Below are 19,963 nucleotides of genomic sequence, written 5' to 3'. Positions count from 1 at the left end.
ACTATCTGTCACTAATTTTTGGATGGATGTATTCTTTTTCGCGTACATCATTTGCTACATTTTTATATTTTCTCTTTTTATTAGTTAAGTTTAATATATCCCACAATATCCAAGGGTTTCTACTAGACCTTGTCTTTTTACTTACTTGCTCCTCTGCTGCGTTCACTCCCAGAGCTTCCCATTCATCTTCTACTGTATTTATTTCCCTTGTTTCAGTTGTTCCTTAATGCCTCATTTGAAACACTCAACAACTGCTGGTTCTTTCTACTTATTCAGGTCCTGTCTGCTTAATTCCCTATCTTTTTGCAAATTCTTCAGTTTTAATCTACAGTTCATAACTATTAAATTATGGCCAGAGTTCACATCTGTCCCGGAAATGTGTTACAGGTTAAAATCTGGTTCCAAAATCTTTGTGTTGCTTTTATATATTAGCCTTAAACCGTCCAGTGCCTCCACATCTCCTTCGCGTATATAAACTTCTTTCATGATTAATAAACCAGGTGTTAGCCATGATTAAATTATGCTCTATGCAATATTCTACCATTTGGAATTTCTGTTTAATTGCTTTGCACCAGCCCATAAAGTCCCCCATCACTATTAAATTTTCCTTTCTGTTAATTATCTGAATTATTTCTTTTGTTTCATCTTACATTTTTCCAATCTTTTCATCTGTGGGAGATAGTTCACATATAAACTTGTACTACTGTGGTGGGTGTTGGCTTCACATGTATCTTGGCTACAACAGTGAGCTCACTATGCTGATGACATTCTCCTGCGTTACCACTGTTCGATTTTCTGTTTATAACCCAGTATTCACCTAACCATAAGTCTTGTTCCTCCTGCCACTGAACTTCACTAATTCCCATTATATCTAACTTCAGTCTATTCATCTGTATTTTTGAGGCACACAAGACACCCTTTCTCAGCGAGGTCCGTGATTCATGGGGGAAAGGAAAGAAGAGAGGGGGAGGGCAGCCTCCTCAACACACAACTTGTGAATTATTGACTGTGGCAAAATCGGACGTATTAAAGCTCAATAGCTTAATAGCAGTCACTCTTCGTGCCCATGTTTTGTGAATGGAACAAGGCCTGCAGTGTATAAATGTGGATTTAGAAAAAGGTGCACGCTTCATTATAGGTCTGGTTAGCATTGTGTGATTGAATGTACACTCTTTTGCTGTTTTTCAAATGACAGATTTAATTATGGATACAGCAAGATAGCAGGAATCAGAACAGCAAGTCAATAATTAAAAATAGTCATTGGAGAGATATACAAATTACTATCAATTTTAAGAGGTTGTTTGGTACAAAACAGCTTTCATTTGCATGCAGACAAGAGGCAGTTAACACTTGCCCCGTATACTAATGCTCCAGTTAAATAAATTTATATGAGACACTTGAGTTGATTCAGTTGTGATTGTTTGCTAGTCAAAGATAAATGGTAGATGTCTCACTGGAAGTACAAGGCTGAAATGTTTGTGGTGTACTGCCTACAAGCATAGCAATAATATATGCTTTGTTTGTTATTTAATGCTTAATTATACCAAGACTCTCTTAATAATTATTGTATCCACCAAAGTAGCCTCTGAGGCAAAAATTTATCAACAAATCTGTGCTTGTGTCCACTAATTGTGAAGTCAATTATACATGAATTTGGGTAAAAGACGAAGGGATAGTTCTGGCAATGTGTCCCAGAATAGTAGGCCTACAGTGTGTTGAGCTGCTTGGTTTCTTATCTGAAATAAGTGAAATTGGAAATACAGAACATTTCAGATTCTCTGGCTTGGGTTAATATGGTTTTCAGCAGATATAATCAGAGTGACAGAAGGTAATGCTGGAATAGATTCCAGCCGTCATGTCAATGAAATGTGAGTAATGTGATGTTAAAGTAGAGAAGATGTTTTTATGCTTCACTATCAGGACTTTCCTTAGACAATTCCTGTGTCATGGTAGCCAGTTGTATAAATGTATGCCTATAATAAGTAGACACTCTATTTTGTTATTAACTCAAATAAAAAGAAACTGGCAAGAAACAGGGAGAATTAAGATATTAAATTTTACTGTTCTGTTTATATTTTAGTAGTAAAAGACTTTCTGTTTATAAGACCTTTTTTCTCAATTATTATGATCATTCTGTAAAACAGTAGAAGCAGAGAAAACTTGACGAAATAATATTCTATAATGTTAGACATTCATTTCATTGTTATTTGTTTTCAGAAAAACCAAAACTTCCAGATAATTATCAAGAAAGAACATGGGAAAAACTGAAAGAAGCTGTTATAGCAATTCAAACATCAAAATCCATACGCTATAGTCTTGAAGAGCTGTATCAGGCAGTTGAAAATATGTGTAATCACAAAATGGCATCTACTCTGTATGTTAATCTTACAGGTATGTTCTTGGATTTGTACCTATATATGTGTGTGTAATCTTGTAAATTCATTTACATTTATTGTTAAGTTGGAAACTATTCTTACTATACAGCTCTCACAGAACAGCACGTGAAGGCAAACATCGAACAGTTCATGGCAGAATCTATGGACAGACAAATATTTTTAAAGAAGATGAATGAATGTTGGCAGTCCCATTGTCAGCAGATGATAATGGTTAGAAGTATCTTCTTATACCTCGATAGGACTTATGTTTTACAGAATCCCACAATCCATTCTATATGGTAAGTGAAATTTAGAAATTCAAATTAGATTTTTAGTGCTTCTTAAAAGTTAGAATTAAGGAACCCCACTCTTAAATTACAAATTAAAATAGAATAAAACTTCCAAAGTTCAGGAAACATGGGCAGAGAGTGATGCAGCTCTCCACGCTAGTCTGTCTGTGCAAGTCTTTGTGTCTCTACATAACTACTGCAGCCTGCACCCACTTGAACCTGATTACTTTAGTGGAGCCTTGATCACTCTGTATATCGTTTATCCCCATACTTCCCTTGATTACTGAATGAACTATTGCTTGATACCTCAGGATATGTCCTATCAACTCATCACTTCTTTTAGTGAAATTGTAGCAAAACGCTTTTTTTCTCCCAGTTCAATTTAGTCTCATTATTATCATCTCAATCTTTCTACTTGATCTTCAACATTCTTCCATAACTCCACTTTTCAAAAGCTTCTGTTGTTCTCTCTTCAGCACTATTTATCATCCATATTTCACTTCCAAGTAATACTGAACACCACACAGATTTTTTCAGAAAAGCTTTTCTTGCAATTTTCGTCTTCTTTACTTTTGTCGTCATGACATTTGGCTGCCCAAATAGTAAAACTCATTGAGTGCTTTTAGTGTATCATTTCTTAACATAATTCCCTGAGCATCACCTGATTTATGTCACACTCTGTAAACCTTGATTATTTTATTCATATTTATCTTATAACCCCTTTTGAAGACGCTGTCCAACCTGTTCCGTAGATCTTCCTAGTTCCTTTCTCTCTCTTGACAGCATTACATTGTACTCAACAACATAGGTTATAGCCTGCAACTGTGTCTCATTATTTTCTAAATTACTGTCTCCCTTTTATGTCCTTCAATTCTTAAAATTGCAGTCTGGTTTTTGCACAGGTTGCAAATATATCTCTGTGGCGGTGACAGGAAGGGCATTCAACAACTGTCTACCACTGATAATGCCAAATCTAGATTAATATCCTGACCCCATGAAGATAAGAGACAAGGCCAGGAGAAAGTAGGAAAGATTTACAGAATGTATTTCAGGTGAAAGAACCCCACACAATCCATGGTAAATGCCTTACATTCACCACTGACTCAGTGATGGATTGGCTTTAATTTTCAATGTTTATTTCTCTCTTTGATTAATATTCCTCTTTTTTTATATTGATTCCATTGGAATTATTGTGTGGCAAACTTTCTGTGTTACCCACATGAAACCGAATTGGTTACTGTGCTAAAAATATGAATTGTTCCTGACACTGTTACATACCCCATTACAGATATTTAGTTAGGTAAAATGGAAGTCAAGATGTGCACCTTTGTCTTAATGGTGTGTTTTATTTAGTTACTCAGTCAGTTGCATCATCTACCTTCTGGTTTAGACTGCAAGAGACCTCCATCCGTTCATGTCTGCAATCATAGCTGCTACCTTTTCCAGTGACAGCTGACCAGTGTTCCCATATCATTTTTGGTGCTTGTCATCCTTTGTTACTGTTCACCTGTATCTGCTTTGTTGTATCAGCAACTGATCTTTGACACTCTCTGGCCAAGTCTCATCCACTTCAGGTGTTGCTTTTGGCTAATCTTCTCAATTGGCTTTGCAGTTTGTATGAGTGACTGCGCTTCCCACCCAGTCTCACTTTATCTGTTTCTCACAGTATTATGAAAAGGAAAGTTGCTTCTCACCGTATAGCGGAGATGTTGAGTCACAGACAGGCACAACAAAAACACTGTCACAAATAAAGCTTTCGGCCAGTATGGCCTTCGTCAAAAATGCACGCACACGCACGCGTGCGCGCGGAAATGCAACTCAACACTCAACTGCAGTCTCAGACAACTGAAACCACGCTGCCAGTGTCGTTTTGTTGTGCATAACTGCGACTCAGCATCTCCGCTATATGGTGTGTAGCAACTTCCCTTTTCATAATATTGTTCCATTCCATCCTGGATTTTCCATTGCTTGATTTTATCTGTTCCTCTATGTTCCATATATGTACATTAACTTTACAGCTGGACTCCAACATAATTGCTCTCACTCACAATAAAAAATCCCAGATTTAGAGCAACCTAGGAAAACAGTATGAAAAGACTTGATTGCTACTTACACATGGAGGCACCAAAAATAGAATTCTAGAAATATTTCAGTTTTCTGGCTGGGATGGGTAGTGGGAGTAAAGAGGCGGCAAGGGGTGGGGGTGGGGTAAAATCCTAATGCTGCCAGTGGCTGTCTAGAAGCTGCTATCGGTGGGAAGAATCCAGATGGCACAGGCTGTGAAGCATTTGATAAAGTGAAGCACATAGTGTTTGCCAGCATGTTCAGCAACAGGCTGGTCCAGCTGTTTCATGGCCACAGTTTGCCAGTGGCCACTCCTGTAGACAGCTTGTTACTAGTCATGTCCACATAGAATGCGGCACAGTGGTTGAAGCTGAGTTGGTAAATGACATGGCTGCTTTCACAGGTAACCCTGCCTTTGGAGTATGAGATGCCAGTGACAGGACTGGAGTAGTGGGAAAATGTTGTGCGTCTAGGTCTATTGCAGGGATATGAACCATGAGGCAAGAGGTGTGAGCAAGGATGGAGTAGGGACAGACAACAGTATTGTGTAGGTTGGTGGTGGAATACCTCTGTGCGAGAATGCGGAGGATATTTCTCATTTCAGGGCTTGATGGAAGATAGAAGAAACCCTGGTGGAGAATGTGATCTGTTGCTAGAATCTTGGATAGTACTGAGTTAAGAGAGAAGTCCTGCTTTGCGACCAGGCAGTGGGTATGTGGAGGTTGGTAGGTGACTGATGAGGCAGGGCACAGGAAATCTGTGTCTGAACAAAGTTGGGAAGGTAATTTCAGTCTGCGAAGGCCTCAGTGAGACCTTTTGGCATAGTATTTGGGGAAGGACTGCTTGCCACTACAGATGTGATAATCAGGGGTGGCTATGCTGTATAGTAGGGACTTCTTCATGTGGAATGGGTAGCAGCTGTGGAAGTAGATGTGTTGTTAGTGGTTGGTAGATCTGATGTGGACAGAGGTACTGATGTAGCATTCCTTAAGGTGGAGGTTGACATCGTGGTAGATGGCTTGTTGAGCTGAAGAAGACCAAGCAAAGTGAAAATGGAAGAAGGTGTCGAGACCTGGAGGAATTCGAATAGGGTGTCCTCACCCTCACTCCATATCATGAAGATCAGTGAATCTAAACCATGTAAGGGGTTTAGCATTTGTGTTGCCATGCCGGTGCCCATTGCAACCACTGATTTGTTTGTTGGTGATGCCTTCAAAGGAGAAGTAATTGTGGGTGAGGCTGTAGTTAGTCATGGTGACCAGGGAGGAGATAGTAGGTTTGGAGTCAGGCGTACATTGGGAAAGATAGTGTTCAATAGCAGCAAGACCTTGGACATTGAGGATGTCAGCGTAGAGGAATGTGGCATTGAAAGTGATGAGCAGGGCACCAGGTATTGAAGAAACGGGAAGTGCAGAGTGTCGGTGGAGGAAGTGATTGACTTCTTTTGTATTGGATGATAGGTTACAGATTACAGGCTGAAGATGTTGGTCCACAAGGGCATAGATTCTCTCTTTGGCAGCAGGGTAACCACCACAATGGGGCATCATGGGCAGTTGGGTTTGTGAGCTTAAGGAAACATGTAGAAGGTAGGAGGTTGGACTTCCCATTGTTACATTTGGAGCAACATTGAGCTTTTTTTCTTCTTCAGTGTCTCTTTTCTGTTAAGGAAGTGTTCTGTCTAATTTCATTAAACAGATTCTATACATTCTGATGAGCCTTTCCAAAATTATTCTTCCATCTTTCCATTCAAATTTAAGACAGGCGAAATACTTAAATTTGGCTAGCCGTGGTAATGGTTTTCTATTCACTGTGATGCAGTGGCTTTCACCTCATGGTGCTATATAAAATAATATTAACCATGCATATTCATTACATGGTCTACATACTTACTATTAGCTTCAGTCTGTGAATGTTTTGCACATGATCAGTTAGCAAGTATCAATAAGCTAATCTTATAACTACATCCTGACTGTCAGTAAAATATTTTAGTTTGTATTTATGACAATTTACTAATATTCTGTGTTCAGCACTGTAATGAGGATGATACAGGTACATGGAAAAAGAATGAAATAAGAAAATAACAGATTGCAGTGTAGACATCTGGAGAAATAGGTGGCTGTTGCAGTTGATAAGAAACAAAGAAAATTGAGTGCTTGACCTCTTATTCACATCAAATCTATTTGAGACAGAATGCTATCTCAGTTGTGAGGGCAGGAATCAACCATGATCTGTTGAAATTGCAGTCTCAGCATTTGTCCAAGGTGATCTTGGGGGACTAAAGAATCGTTAATACAGGGCGTTCTGTTGGTGATCTGGGCCACACCATTCCAAAGCACGTGACAGATTTCTTAACAATTCTAATTCAGCAGAACAACATAAAAAAATCACAGAAAGTCAAGTATGGTTGTCACATCAAGGAACGTATACTGGTCTGCTGGACCTTAATTCCAGTGTTTTCCTCCTATCTTGATTGTTTTACTGAGTGAAAAATGCAAAGAAGTAAACTACGTAAATCTGGATTACTTGTAGACATTAAAATGTACAAAAAAGAAGAGACTTAATAATCTCTTTTGTCAATTTTGACAAGATCTTAAAACATTGAATGCACTTTCTAAGAAAACCTATGCATACTGCAGATTTCCAGAGTGGTTGGAAAAGTATTTTTTTTATGAGATATATTTATTTTTAACTGTGAAACTTTGGAGTGAGAAAATACACTTTGACAGATTCTGTTTTAACTCAGAACCGCTATGCATTTTGTTTTCTTTCTTTTTTTTTATAGAAATCATATGATGCAAGTAGTTATGTCTAAAAAAAATCCTTGGGGATTGGAGTAAGATTTCTCATAATAGAGCAATCATAAAATACATAACATTCTACAGAGTTGGTTGTACACATGCTCTTCATTTTAAGGTAGCAGCTGCTGCTGGGGTCATCTAATATTCCTTTTCTCCTCCGTTCTGTATTTGAAATACATCTCGTTCATTGTATGCAAATGATAGCTCAATTCTAATCTAGAAGACTTCAAGAATTTGATATAATATGTCTTATTGTAATTGAATGACAGAGCTCTTAGTGGTATTTTATAATGCCGTAATCATTTGCAGACCTCTATCTTAAGCCAATCATCAAACAAAGCTGAAGTTTTGCAGTTCTTGAAACAATGTAACACAAAGTATTTTTGGTGTAAATTCAAGAATTAATAGTAGAAGTCTCTTTAAGAACAGGTTATGCACTGCTGCTTCTCAGTATATTTATTAATTGATAAAATTAGCCATAAGTGATATAGCTCTCTTTCAGACTAGTAGCTCAATTCACAGAATAAAACCAAGAATAAGTACAATCGTCATAAAAACTTAGTCACTCATTCAGGAACAAACATTTTTCAGTAGTTTACCAGCAACTTTAAAAAGTTTTGTTAGTAATAATGTCCAGCTTAAGAGGATGTTAAGGATTAAATGGTGACCAACGTCTACTCCATTGCCGAATTTAAAATGAGTCTTACATAATACCTAATGTAGTAAAGCAATCTGTTTTACCAAGCCTTGTTAACTGTTTTCATTTTAAAGATAATTGGTTACCGTAGCTTAGGAATTAAAAGCTCGCTATACAAAATATTAGATACCCTCTTAAAAGAGCACACTGGTTGCTTTGGAATGGTGCAGATGGTGCATAACAGATATCAGACTGTCACGTGACCCTACCCCATGAATGTGATTTGTGACAGTGAGGTGGTGTGTATGTGCCAGTAAGTTGTACGCAATAGGCACATAAGATGGGGGACATGGAGCCTTGATAGAATGACAGAAAAGAGGTACTGTGTTCAGACATGTTGGTAGCTACACTGTTAATGAAATTACCCCACTTGTTGGTGCAACAGACTGTGCAACATATCCACGAGAAATGGTGCACCCCTTGCTGGGGTGGGAGAAAGAGTATCACGCCTTGTCAGTGACAAGCGATTTCAGGCCCACTGGAATTTCTGTTCATGTGGGTCCATCACAACTTGTTTCCCAGTGAACATTGCAAAGCTAAGCACATGCAGTGGACATTTGGCGTTGGGCACCTCGCAAAATGTCATTGCTCATGGCAGCATATAAAGTCTTCAGTAGGCCAAACAGCACAGAAACTAGACAATAGTGGACTTGAGGCATGTAGTTTGGTCCACGAAGTTGTTTTTGCCTCTTTTGAAATGATAAAAGGTATAGCCAAATGAGATCTATGACTTGCATTATGTAGAGTATATTGTTAATTAAAGGTCCATGATATTTAGAGCATATTTTTCATACTGTGGCTTGGTGTCACTCATTGAGGTTAGTGTCGAGACAAACCAGGATGTTTCTCGGTGACCAACTTTTGTCCTTTCTTCTCCATCTTCATTATGTGCCTGTTGTGGACAGTCCCATTTTCCAAAATGACAACTGACTTGTTTATGGGGCTGCAACTGTATGTTCCTGGTTTGACAGATACTTAGGCACCCTATTGCATATCGAGCAGCTTGATCTTAATCCCACGTAGAATGTCTGGGACTATTTGAAGCAGCAGATGAAACATAGAAATAAACATCACCACGGTTTAATAACTTTAGAGAATCTAACCATTAATGAATGACTTCAGCTGGATACAGGATACCAAAAGAAACTTCCTGGCTGTTAAAAAATGTGTGCAGGGTTGGTGCTTGAACCTGGTACCTTTGCTTTCCTTGGGGAAGGCTTGTATTGACTGAGCTGTCCAAGCACAACTTGTGATCTTCTCTCACAGCTTAATGTCTGCCAGTGGCTCTTCTTCCACCTTCCAAACTTCACAGGATTCTGGAGAAATGGCTTAACTGTAGCGTAGAGGATTGTTTTTTCCAAGTGTGCTAGTCCTGCGAGGTATGCAGGAGAACACCTGTAAAGTTGGGAAGGTAGGAGAAGAGGTACTGGCAGAAGTAAAGTTGTGAGGGTGGACCTTGTGAGTCTGGACACCTGAAGAAACTAGAAGGCACTCTTTCTTGCTGAATTGAGACAAGTGTCAAGGCTAAAGGCAGTGTTACACGGTGTTAGCGTGATTTCTTTTGTGAGTGAATTGTTTATCTGGTATGCTTATTATGTACCTTAGAGTGAATACATTTAAATGTTTGTGGGAAGATTTTTTAAATTTCTGTGTAATTCCTGACTTAGGAGCTGTGTGAAGACCATTTGCATATCAGAATTATTTTATTTATGAAAATAATCTGTATGCCTTGATATGTGTTGTCCTGTGGCCACTTGGTCAGTAAAATTATTTTATTGTATTTTTTTCATCTGAAGCTCTAAGGCAATATGCCTAGTTTACATCAGCATATCAATTCTTTCATAAATATGTATTATGTATTTTAATTTTATCTGACATGTTCCTCATTTTTGAAAGTCTACTCCTTATGGATCCACAAAAGAGTATCTGATCTGACCTATTTTAATAGTCTGTAATAATTATCTTCTATTTCTGTCCTCAGTTTAATAAAAAATAATATTTGATGGGAAAACTTTGAACAAATTGTGTATGTGAAAATTGCATGTGGTTTCAGATACCACCAGATTGGCTGATCATTCTGTATTTTCCGAAGTAGTACATATTTGTGAAAATATGTCTGCTTGTGTCTGTATATGTGTGGATGGATGTGTGTGTGTGCGAGTGTATACCCGTCCTTTTTTCCCCATAAGGTAAGTCTTTCCGCTCCCGGGACTGGAATGACTCCTTACCCTCTCCCTTAAAACCCACATCCTTTCATCTTTCCCTCTCCTTCCCTCTTTCCTGATGAGGCAACAGTTTGTTGCGAAAGCTTGAATTTTGTGTGTATGTTTGTGTTTGTTTGTGTGTCTGTCGACCTGTCAGCACTTTCATTTGGTAAGTCACATCATCTTTGTTTTGTAGTACATATTTGTTTTTACAGTGCTTGTCATCAAGTTACCAGCGGTTTTCATATGGTTTGACATTCTTTCTATGGCTGCTGTACGTAATACTGATAGCATTCTCCTTTTGTTTCTTTACTAGGGATATGGGCCTAGACTTGTTCCGTCAGCACATAGTCTTAAACACTCTTGTGCAAACAAGAACTGTGGAGGGCCTTCTTATGTTAATTGAGAAGGAGAGGCAAGGAGATACTGTTGATAGGACACTATTAAAATCATTGCTAAGAATGCTATCAGATCTCCAGATATATCAAGATGCTTTTGAGAGCAAGTAAGTTTCTGAATTACTAAAACATTTGCATCTCTTGTACCTACTAGAATACTCTTTACTTGATGTGGGTTGTATTTAGAAAAAATAAAGTTGCAAGTTCAGTGGAATTAGTAAGAAAGTACCAAAGTGATTGCTGGATTAGGAAATAATTTATAAAACACTCGTAGGTTCCTAGCTGCGACAGACAGATTGTATGCTGCTGAAGGGCAGAGATTAATGCAAGAGCATGATGTTCCTGAATACTTAGCTCATGTTGATCAGAGACTCAAGGAGGAGATGGAAAGACTTATACACTACCTGGACCCATCAACAAAGTAAGTTTATTAAATAACAGGGTGGTACTTCAATTGGTGTGTTTTTTTCTTGCACATGTTGTTTGTTTGAATACATTAATGATTTAATAAGGAAGATAAGAAGTGTTTGAAATAGCATTTTTAATTTATTTATCAAATCCTTAGGTGGCAGCTTATACATACAGTAGAAAAGCAGTTATTATCGGAGCACTTAAGCAGTATTTTACACAAAGGACTGGATAACTTGTTAGAAGAAAACAGAGTTTCTGATTTGACATTGCTGTACAGTTTGTTTACAAGAGTGAAAAATGGTTTAGTGGAACTATGTCTGAATTTCAATACATATATCAAGGTTAGTATTAATATTTATTTTAGTTGCTAGATATTGTCACTCTCTTTCATGTGTGCTTTACATGTTGTTAAGTAATATTTTAATGTATCATTTAATGAAACTAAAAGAAAGTATAAACTTGTCTTTGTACAGACATATTTGTATTGCACAATCTAAATCAGCTGGTTCAGTTACAATGGCAATGCCATGTAAAGACGAGAGAGATATACATTTTTTTTAACATATTGAGAGATAAAACATTTTTTTATTGTTTGCTCTTGAGGTTTGATGTAATATGTAGAGCTAAATTCTCTCAGTTATAGCACAAAGTTGTTCTAAGGATCGTGCTCATTCTTTTTAAATTGTCTATCGTTCCATGTTGTAATCTTGTGACATCAGTATTCTGAACTTTCTATTCCTCTAAGGGGTTCAGGTTTTCGCCACTGGAATGCATCATTATCCTGTTTAAAACCAGTGGAAAAATACTCTGGTCAGAGCACAAAAAAGGTGAACGTGTTCCTCTTTAAATGATTCTGACAGGAAAGTGGGGGACGAGCTACCCAATCCTCACTCCACCTTCCTCACCAAAAATTTTGTTATGCGAACATATCTACGCTCTTTTAATGCAGAACATTCTAAATCCCCCCAGTCTGTATTTGTAGTCCAGCCTTCATACTCAGTGTCTGCTTCTCACTGCCACTGTCTGTGTATATTGTCTACCGCACGCCCCCCCCCCCCCCCTTGTCCCCATCCCCCCCCTTAGATTTACAATACATCTCACTGCCATTGTCACCCTTATTATTTTCTTTTTTTTCCATTCCCACTGTCACTGTCTCCACTATGCCTCAGCAGCTTAAAAATTCTGGGGTCTAACTTATGTTTCTCCTATAACAATGTTTAAAATTTTGCTCCAAAATGCACATTCTCGTATACCTGTGTTTTGTTTAGCTTGGTGATCTCAGAACCATAGCACTGACCGTAGAACCCTTGTCATGTGTTAATTATATCAGTTAAAACTACACTTATGCCTCAGGCTAGATATTACGTGCATGATTTATTTCCATGAGTATGGTGCATGATTTATTTCCATGAGTATGGTAACTTCGAACATATGGATCTCTGTCATGGATACTGAGCTCAAAAAATGTACAAGGTTGAGATCATCATCGTTCGGTAAAAATTTCGACAATCTGTCATGAATAGAAATTATAGAAGTGGCCATTCCCACAATTTGTACTTTTTGTGCCTAAAAATCTTGATTTTTAAGGGTTTTCTCAGGAACTAATGTCAAAATGGTGCTTTTATAAGGTACCTAAGTTTTAATTTTGTCCCTGTACTGCAGTACAGCGACAGTACGCCCATTCTTCTGATAGATATTCAAACAGTCTCTAGACCAAGGGGTATCCAAAACACTTGACCCCATATCTCTGTGATCGATAGAACCCAAGATATGACTGTGTGAAGAACTGCATTTTCACATGCAGCTTTTTAGAACATAATGGTACTGATTTCAGATTAGGTGCATACAAATCTGCTGTGAATTGCCAATAGGCATTGTTGTCTCTTCCTGCAAAGTTCAGTGGAATGAAATTGAAAACTAATAAGTAAGCAGTTGCAGGTGACCAACTGTATTGGTCACTGCTAACTGTAGTTCCTCAGTACTGAGACTATAATTCCTCAGGTTTGAGAGAGGATGTGCATTGTTTGAGAGAGCATGTGGACCTTCGTGATGGTGAATGAATAGGTTTTTTAAATCAAAAAATTTTTGGTGAGCTTGGAAAAGTTCCTTAACACATATTCAATATTTTTTCCCCTTCTTTCTGCTTAAACTGCCATATAAAAAATTCTTTTCACTTTGCCCAGATTTTTTTGAGAATGGTTACAGAAACAAAATGTTTCATTCACTACAAAATTCCACCATGTATAAATTAATCTCGGTGGGTATGGAATATCAAAACCTGTGCATCCTATGTAGTGTTTGCTGATGTGTGAAATATTCCTCCCACTATTCTTCCCATCATGACCAATCTTGATAACAGTAATTAATTCATGAGAACTGAAAGTAATTAATTCATCAGAATTGCAGTATGCTATATGACTTCTATTCTGTTAATACTACAGTCACTACACTGCTCAGTAGACAACCATTCATGTTAAATGCTAATATATTTTCTTCTATAACATTAAGCGAGGAGGAGAAACACTACGTGTAAAATAACCTTACAAGACTCCTTCCAGTATGTTTAGTGAGCAAGGTTTATGAGTCCATTCACTTTTTGGCCATACAGGGGCATGTATCACGTTTTAAGGTTAGCAATGTTAAGTATGTAAATACAATTGAATTCAAATGTAGTTTCACAGTGTATGAGAAGGTTGTAACTTGGTTTTAGGTGTAATTTCTGATGTAAACAAATGCATATATCAACTGCATGGGGAATGGTGCACGGCATCAGTGGAGCTAAAAGTAAGCGCATTATGCATATAAAAGTGGGAAAAAGGAGTTAAAAGTGACAGAATAAAAGTTATGTGCACCTAACTATTAACTAAACATAAGTGTACAACCAGAGAAACATAGTGGGTAAACGAATTTTAATTTTTGTGGGGCAGCTGCAGCATTCAAAATGCAGTCAACAAAAATGTTGTCTTGATAAAGATATTTGTATTAAGCCAGCTGAAGGTAAGTAAAAGTCTGGAATGTCTTGGCATAAATTAAGCTAAATAAAAAGTGGCTAGTTGCTTTATTTCTTCGAGTAATTTAATCTATAGTCATGAAATTAAACCACCATTATCTTGGATAAATCAGTTTCACTTCAGTCGTTCAATAAAAATCTACGTATTTGGAATCTGTGCACAACTGCTTTACTACTACCAATAGTGTGAAGATTAAGTTTTTCTGAATGTACGTATAAACTCAAAATCGCGTACGCAAACATCTATAATTAGTACTACTTTCAGATTACGTGTAATCTGAATCGTCATCAAATACTACGCTCTCACCATCTGTAGACTCACCAAGGACTTTGTAAATCATTTGCTCCAAACATTTCTCCCATTCATTGCACATTTTGAACACGAAATCAACACAAAACACATGAAAAGGAGAAAAATCGGACATCAATTAACACCTATGAAGCAAGCGGCAGTAACGAAGGTTTCATAAAACAATTTTTGCGGTGTTTCTGCTACTGCCACCTAGTGGTCATAATAGAAACTACAAAGTCTGCTGACTTTACACATCTTTACAGGAATCGTAAATATATATATTCGATACAAAAAAAAGTAAATAATATTCCACATTTATGTACCCTCTAAGACACACCACAAAGGAATCATTGGAATGGGATGAAAATCAGTAGATGTGATGTACATGTACAGACAAAGAAATCATTACAGTTCCAGAAAAATTCGATAATTTGTTCAAGGGAAAGAGCTTCACAAATTGAGTCTGTCAGTAACATGTTGGTCCACTTCTGGCCTTTACACAAGCAGTTATTAGGCTTGGTACTGATAACAGTTTTTGCCTGTTTCATGAGGGATATCATGTCACATTCTGTTCAATTGGTGCGTTAAGGTTGCCAAAATCCCGAGCTGGTAGGAGGGCCTTGTTCATAATGTTCCAAATGTTCCCAGTTGGGGAGAAATTTGGTGACATTGCTAACTAAGGTAGGGATGACAACCAATGGGTCCTGCTATTGAATGAAATGGCATTCCAACCATCACTTGTGGTTGTCGGGCCGTATTGCGAGTGACAGTCAGGTTGGTATCCCACTGCTGTCTGCACATCTTCAGCCTGCAATCTCATTGACTGGAGTAGAATTGACTTCAGTTGATGAGTCCAGCTTTGAATTAAGCCCCGATGACTTGCAAAGATGTGTCTGGAGGTGCACAGACAGTGGTGGGATACCAACCTGACTGTCGCCTGCCATACGGCTCGCCAGCTAGAGGGATGGTCTGGGATGCCACTTATTTTCATAGCAGGACCCTTTTGGTTGTCATCTGCAGCACCCTTATGGCACAGCAGTAAGCCGGCGAATTCTACATCCCATTTTGCTCCCCGTCATGGCAAGCCATCCTGCGCTTACACTTCAGCAAGATAATACCTGTCCACACACAGTCAGGTTAGGTTGCTGGGCCTCTCCCCAGTTGAGAACATTGGGAGCATTATGAGCAAGACCCCCCATCCATTTCAGGATTCTGATGATCTGATGTGTCAGTTGGATAGAATTTTACAAGATGCGCCCCAGGAGAACATCCAGCAACTCAATCGATCAATGCCAAGCCCAATAATTGTTTGCATAAGGGCAAGAGGGGGACACCAACACGTTATTGACTTGCTGAGTTTGTGAAGCTCTTTCTCTTGAAGAAAGCGTCAATTTTTTCTGAAATTGTAATCGTTTGCTTGTCTACGTATGTACATCACATCTACAGATTTCCATCCTATTCAGATAATTCCTTCATGGTGTGTCTTTTTTTTTATTGATTTTAGAAAATAGAGCAACACTCTTATTTTATTTTGTTTTATGGATATGAATATGACCAAAGTTGGCTAAAAGTAGCTAATCCTCTGAACTATCTTGTGATTGTACCAGTAAATAAAGGTTTTTGAAAAGCCTCTGTTAATGTTAAGTTTTCTGAGATAGGGTAAGGATTTTTTGACAGTTCAAAATTCTTGCATGTTGGTGAACAAGGAACCATCTCAGCCGGCAGCTACAGTTTGCTAGGAATTAATGCATTTCTTCCTTTTGTGGTTTTATTTACAATTCGGCTCAATTTTTTGTTCAAGTGACATCGGGCTGTGGTCTTGCTGTGTAACAAATTACAGGTGATGATTACTGACAAATTTACGAGACACTGAAATATAAACATATCACTGAAATTAGCATCCCACATAGTTTCAGCATGTTAACATGCTTTTAATTTGGTTAATCCGTCCTATGTTACCACATTTTTGTCCTTTCAAAGTATTCTTGTATCATGGTGGCCATTAAAATAAATAAATTATTTGTCTCGATACACTGTTGAATGCAGGAGCAGGATTGGGTAAATTCGCATCATATTGTTCATTCCACAAAATAAAGAGCATTTTTCCACCAGCTCCTTGTGCTTAAAAGCTTTTGTTAATCTGTGAATCGAGACACACCCCTCCTGCCCCCCCCCCCCTCCCCAACCCACCCAATACATACACAAGAAAGAGAAAAGGAACTTATAGGAAGGAGTGTACAAAGAAAACCTGACGTGTTTGAGCCAAAAGTTGATTTTAACTCTTGATTTTCTTTTAGAATCGTTTAATTAGGTAAATGTTGAACTATTGAAAGGTTTTCCAAAATGCAACGTTTTTGGTGGTGAAGACTGGTTTGATCAGCTCAGCACACAGGTTTATCCTGTGCAAGACTCTTCATCTCTAAATAACTACAGCAACCTACATTCATTTCTTTTGGACAAGTTGTGCAATAATCCCCCCCCCCCCCCCCCACAGTTTAATTCAGTACCACCTCCTCCTCTTTTATTGATCTACATACCTAACCTTAAGCATTCTTCTCTGCCACCACATTTTAAAAGCTTTTATTCTCTTGAACTGCTTATTGTCCACATTTCACTTCCAAACAAGGCTATACTTGAGACAAATGTCTTCAGGAAAAGACTTCCTTGCAGTTAAATTTCTTTTAGATATTATTAAATTCATCTTTTTCAGAAACGCAATTCTTCCTGTTGCCAGCCTCTCTACTTTTGCTGTCATTAGTTATTTTGCTGCCCAAACAGCAAGACTCATTGTCTACTTTTAGTGTCATTTCTGGATCTTAATTCTCTCATCGTGGCCTCATTTTATTAGAATACATTCCAATACCTTTGTTTTGCTTTGGTTGATGTTCATCTGACAATCACTCTTTTTTTGCTATCTTTGCATTCAACCGATCTTCCAAGTCCTTTGCTGTCTCTGACAGAATTGCAATAGCATTGACAAACCTCACAGGATATGCCTAAACTAAAATTTGCTTTTTAAATTTCTGATTGATTTCCTTTATTGCTTGATGTACAGACTCAATAACACAAGGGATACATCACTATCTTACTCTCTTCTCAACCAAAGCATCCTTTTCATGATCCCTTCAAAATCTGAGTGTATTGTGGTCAGCATTGTCAAAAGTTTTCTCTAAATCTACAAAGCCTATGGGTGTAGATTTGACTTTCTTTAATGTATGTTCTAAGACAAGTCACTGGGTCAGTATTGCCTTGAATGTTCCTACATTTCTCTCAAACCCAAACTGATCTTCTCTGAGGTTGGTTTCTAGCAGTTTTCCATTCTTCTGTAAACAATTAATATCAGTATTTTGCAATCCTCACACTCTAAACTGACAGTTTACCAATATTCACATCGTTCAGCACCTGCCTTCTGTGGAATTTGAATTATTACATATTTCTTGAAGTCTGATGGTATTGCTGATACAGCCATGTTTACATAATATTTTTCAAGATTTTTTGGTGATCACTCAATTGCATGTACAATTTCCTACTTTCTTCCTTGTGTCCTAATATTCATGTTGATGTCTCAGTGGTAAATCTAGGATGGAAAAGTGATTTCCGTAATGATAGCAAATATAATCAGAAGCATGTGAGGTAATAAGCATAGTGAAATGTGGTGAAGAAAGCTCTCTCTCTCTCTCTCTCTCTCTCTCTCTCTCTCTCTCTCTCTCTCTCTCTCTCTCTCCCTCCTCCTCCTCCTTCTTCTTCTTCTTCTTCTTCTTCTTCTGTTATGATTGAAGTTAAATGTGGAAGAACACAGATGGCCTTCTGTGAGTGCATTACCAGTTGCAGAGGGCTTTTTAGATACTTCACAGATACATTTAGAATTGGGGAGTAGCATTGGGACAATGCAAAGACATTGAAAGCATAGTGACCATACCAGTTTTGTTTTTATGCCTGTCAACCGCTCAGCACAGTTATACAGAGTGTAAAAACCTTTCCGCCTTCCATTATTTAAATTCCTTGTATTAGGTCTTCCCAGTATTGTACACCAACTTCTCAAATAAGGTAAAGTGAATAAATAAACCCACTGGTCTTGTAAATTAAACAATATGTATTATGTAGATGAAATAGTTTGAGAATGAGTAGCCTTTGCTAATGTTTATAAATATCTCTTTAAAAAAAGTAAAAGACTGGAAGAGAGGGTGTAGATAATACTGGAAAGCCAGCAGTGGATCAAGAGAGACGCATTATCAGCAGCGGAGAAAGAGAAGAGGGCTTTGTGGTCCAATACTTCTTGATGGCCTACCCTAATGTTAGTCACCTCCCCATGCTGTCACTGTAAGCTCAAAAATGATTTTTATTTCCAAGTGTGGCTATTGAATTTGTCATGACATTTGTTGCTTGTCCTCAGCACGGAATCTTTATTTTTTGTTACTCATACTTTCAACATGTATGTTTGATAATTTTTTGGATTAAATGTGAAAATTTTGTTGCAGAAAAAGGGAAGAACAATTGTCATTGATCCAGAGAAGGACAAAACAATGGTGCAAGAACTACTCGATTTTAAGGATAAAATGGACAACATTGTGAATTATTGCTTCCAGAAAAATGAAAAGTTTGCCAACAGTCTCAAGGAAGCATTTGAACACTTCATTAATCAACGAGCAAATAAACCAGCAGAACTTATAGGTATTTACATCATGAATTACTTAATGGTTTGTCTGTCAATTATTCATGTATTGATAAATAGTTCATGAGGAAGCTTCTTTTTTTGTGATCAGCTAGTTGTAGCAATCTGTTAATAGTTATAATTTCTTAGTATTTATTGTTCTTTTTGATCAGTTGCTCTGCTTCTCCAAGCAAACTTAATTGTCCAGCAATAATTTTCGGAACAGGTCATTCAGCTGTCAGGACATTGTTGTGAACTTATTGTGTTGAAACATGGTGTTCATCAGTAAGTGCTAGGATTGGGAAACATGGTGTAGGTCAAGATGTGCTAGGATTGGGAGTCATGTCTATGTTATGCACGGAAGGAGATATTGAAACAAAACACATCAGGTCGCAGGGCGGAAAAGGAAAGAAGTTAAAAGACTGGATGTGTTAGTGGAACAAAGGGCTATGTAGTGCTGGAATGAGAACAGTGAATGGGCTAGATGGGTGAAGACAACGACTAATAGAAGTTGAGGCCAGGAGGGTTACAGGAACATAGGGTATATTGCAGGGAGAGTTCCCACCTTTGCTATACAGAAAAGCAGCTGTTGCTGGGAAAGGTCCGTATGGCACAGGCTGTGAAGCTGTTATTGAAATGAAGAATGTCGTGTTGGGTGATGGGCTTAGCAACAGGGTGGTGTACTTCTTTCTTGGCCACAGTTTGTTGGTGGTCATTCATGTGGATAGACAGCTTTTTGGTTGTCATGTCCACATAGAATGCAGTACAGTGGT

At 37.9% G+C, this 19,963-nt stretch overlaps 1 protein-coding gene across 1 annotated transcript in view; it reads left to right on the top strand.

The window, feature by feature from the left end:
• Positions 1-19,963, top strand: part of LOC126182428 (cullin-4A) — a 102,298-nt gene that overhangs the window by 29,791 nt on the left and 52,544 nt on the right. Inside the window, exons 2-7 of the mRNA XM_049924849.1 lie at positions 2,218-2,391; positions 2,485-2,674; positions 10,745-10,933; positions 11,101-11,247; positions 11,392-11,578; positions 19,018-19,210. Coding sequence (XP_049780806.1) covers positions 2,218-2,391; positions 2,485-2,674; positions 10,745-10,933; positions 11,101-11,247; positions 11,392-11,578; positions 19,018-19,210 — 1,080 coding nt within the window. The remainder of the gene's footprint in view (positions 1-2,217; positions 2,392-2,484; positions 2,675-10,744; positions 10,934-11,100; positions 11,248-11,391; positions 11,579-19,017; positions 19,211-19,963) is intronic.

Source organism: Schistocerca cancellata, chromosome 1, assembly GCF_023864275.1.
Source record: "Schistocerca cancellata isolate TAMUIC-IGC-003103 chromosome 1, iqSchCanc2.1, whole genome shotgun sequence".
Lineage (NCBI taxonomy): Eukaryota > Metazoa > Arthropoda > Insecta > Orthoptera > Acrididae > Schistocerca > Schistocerca cancellata.
Note: the sequence above shows the minus strand (reverse complement) of the source record. Positions and strands in the feature narration are given on the sequence as shown.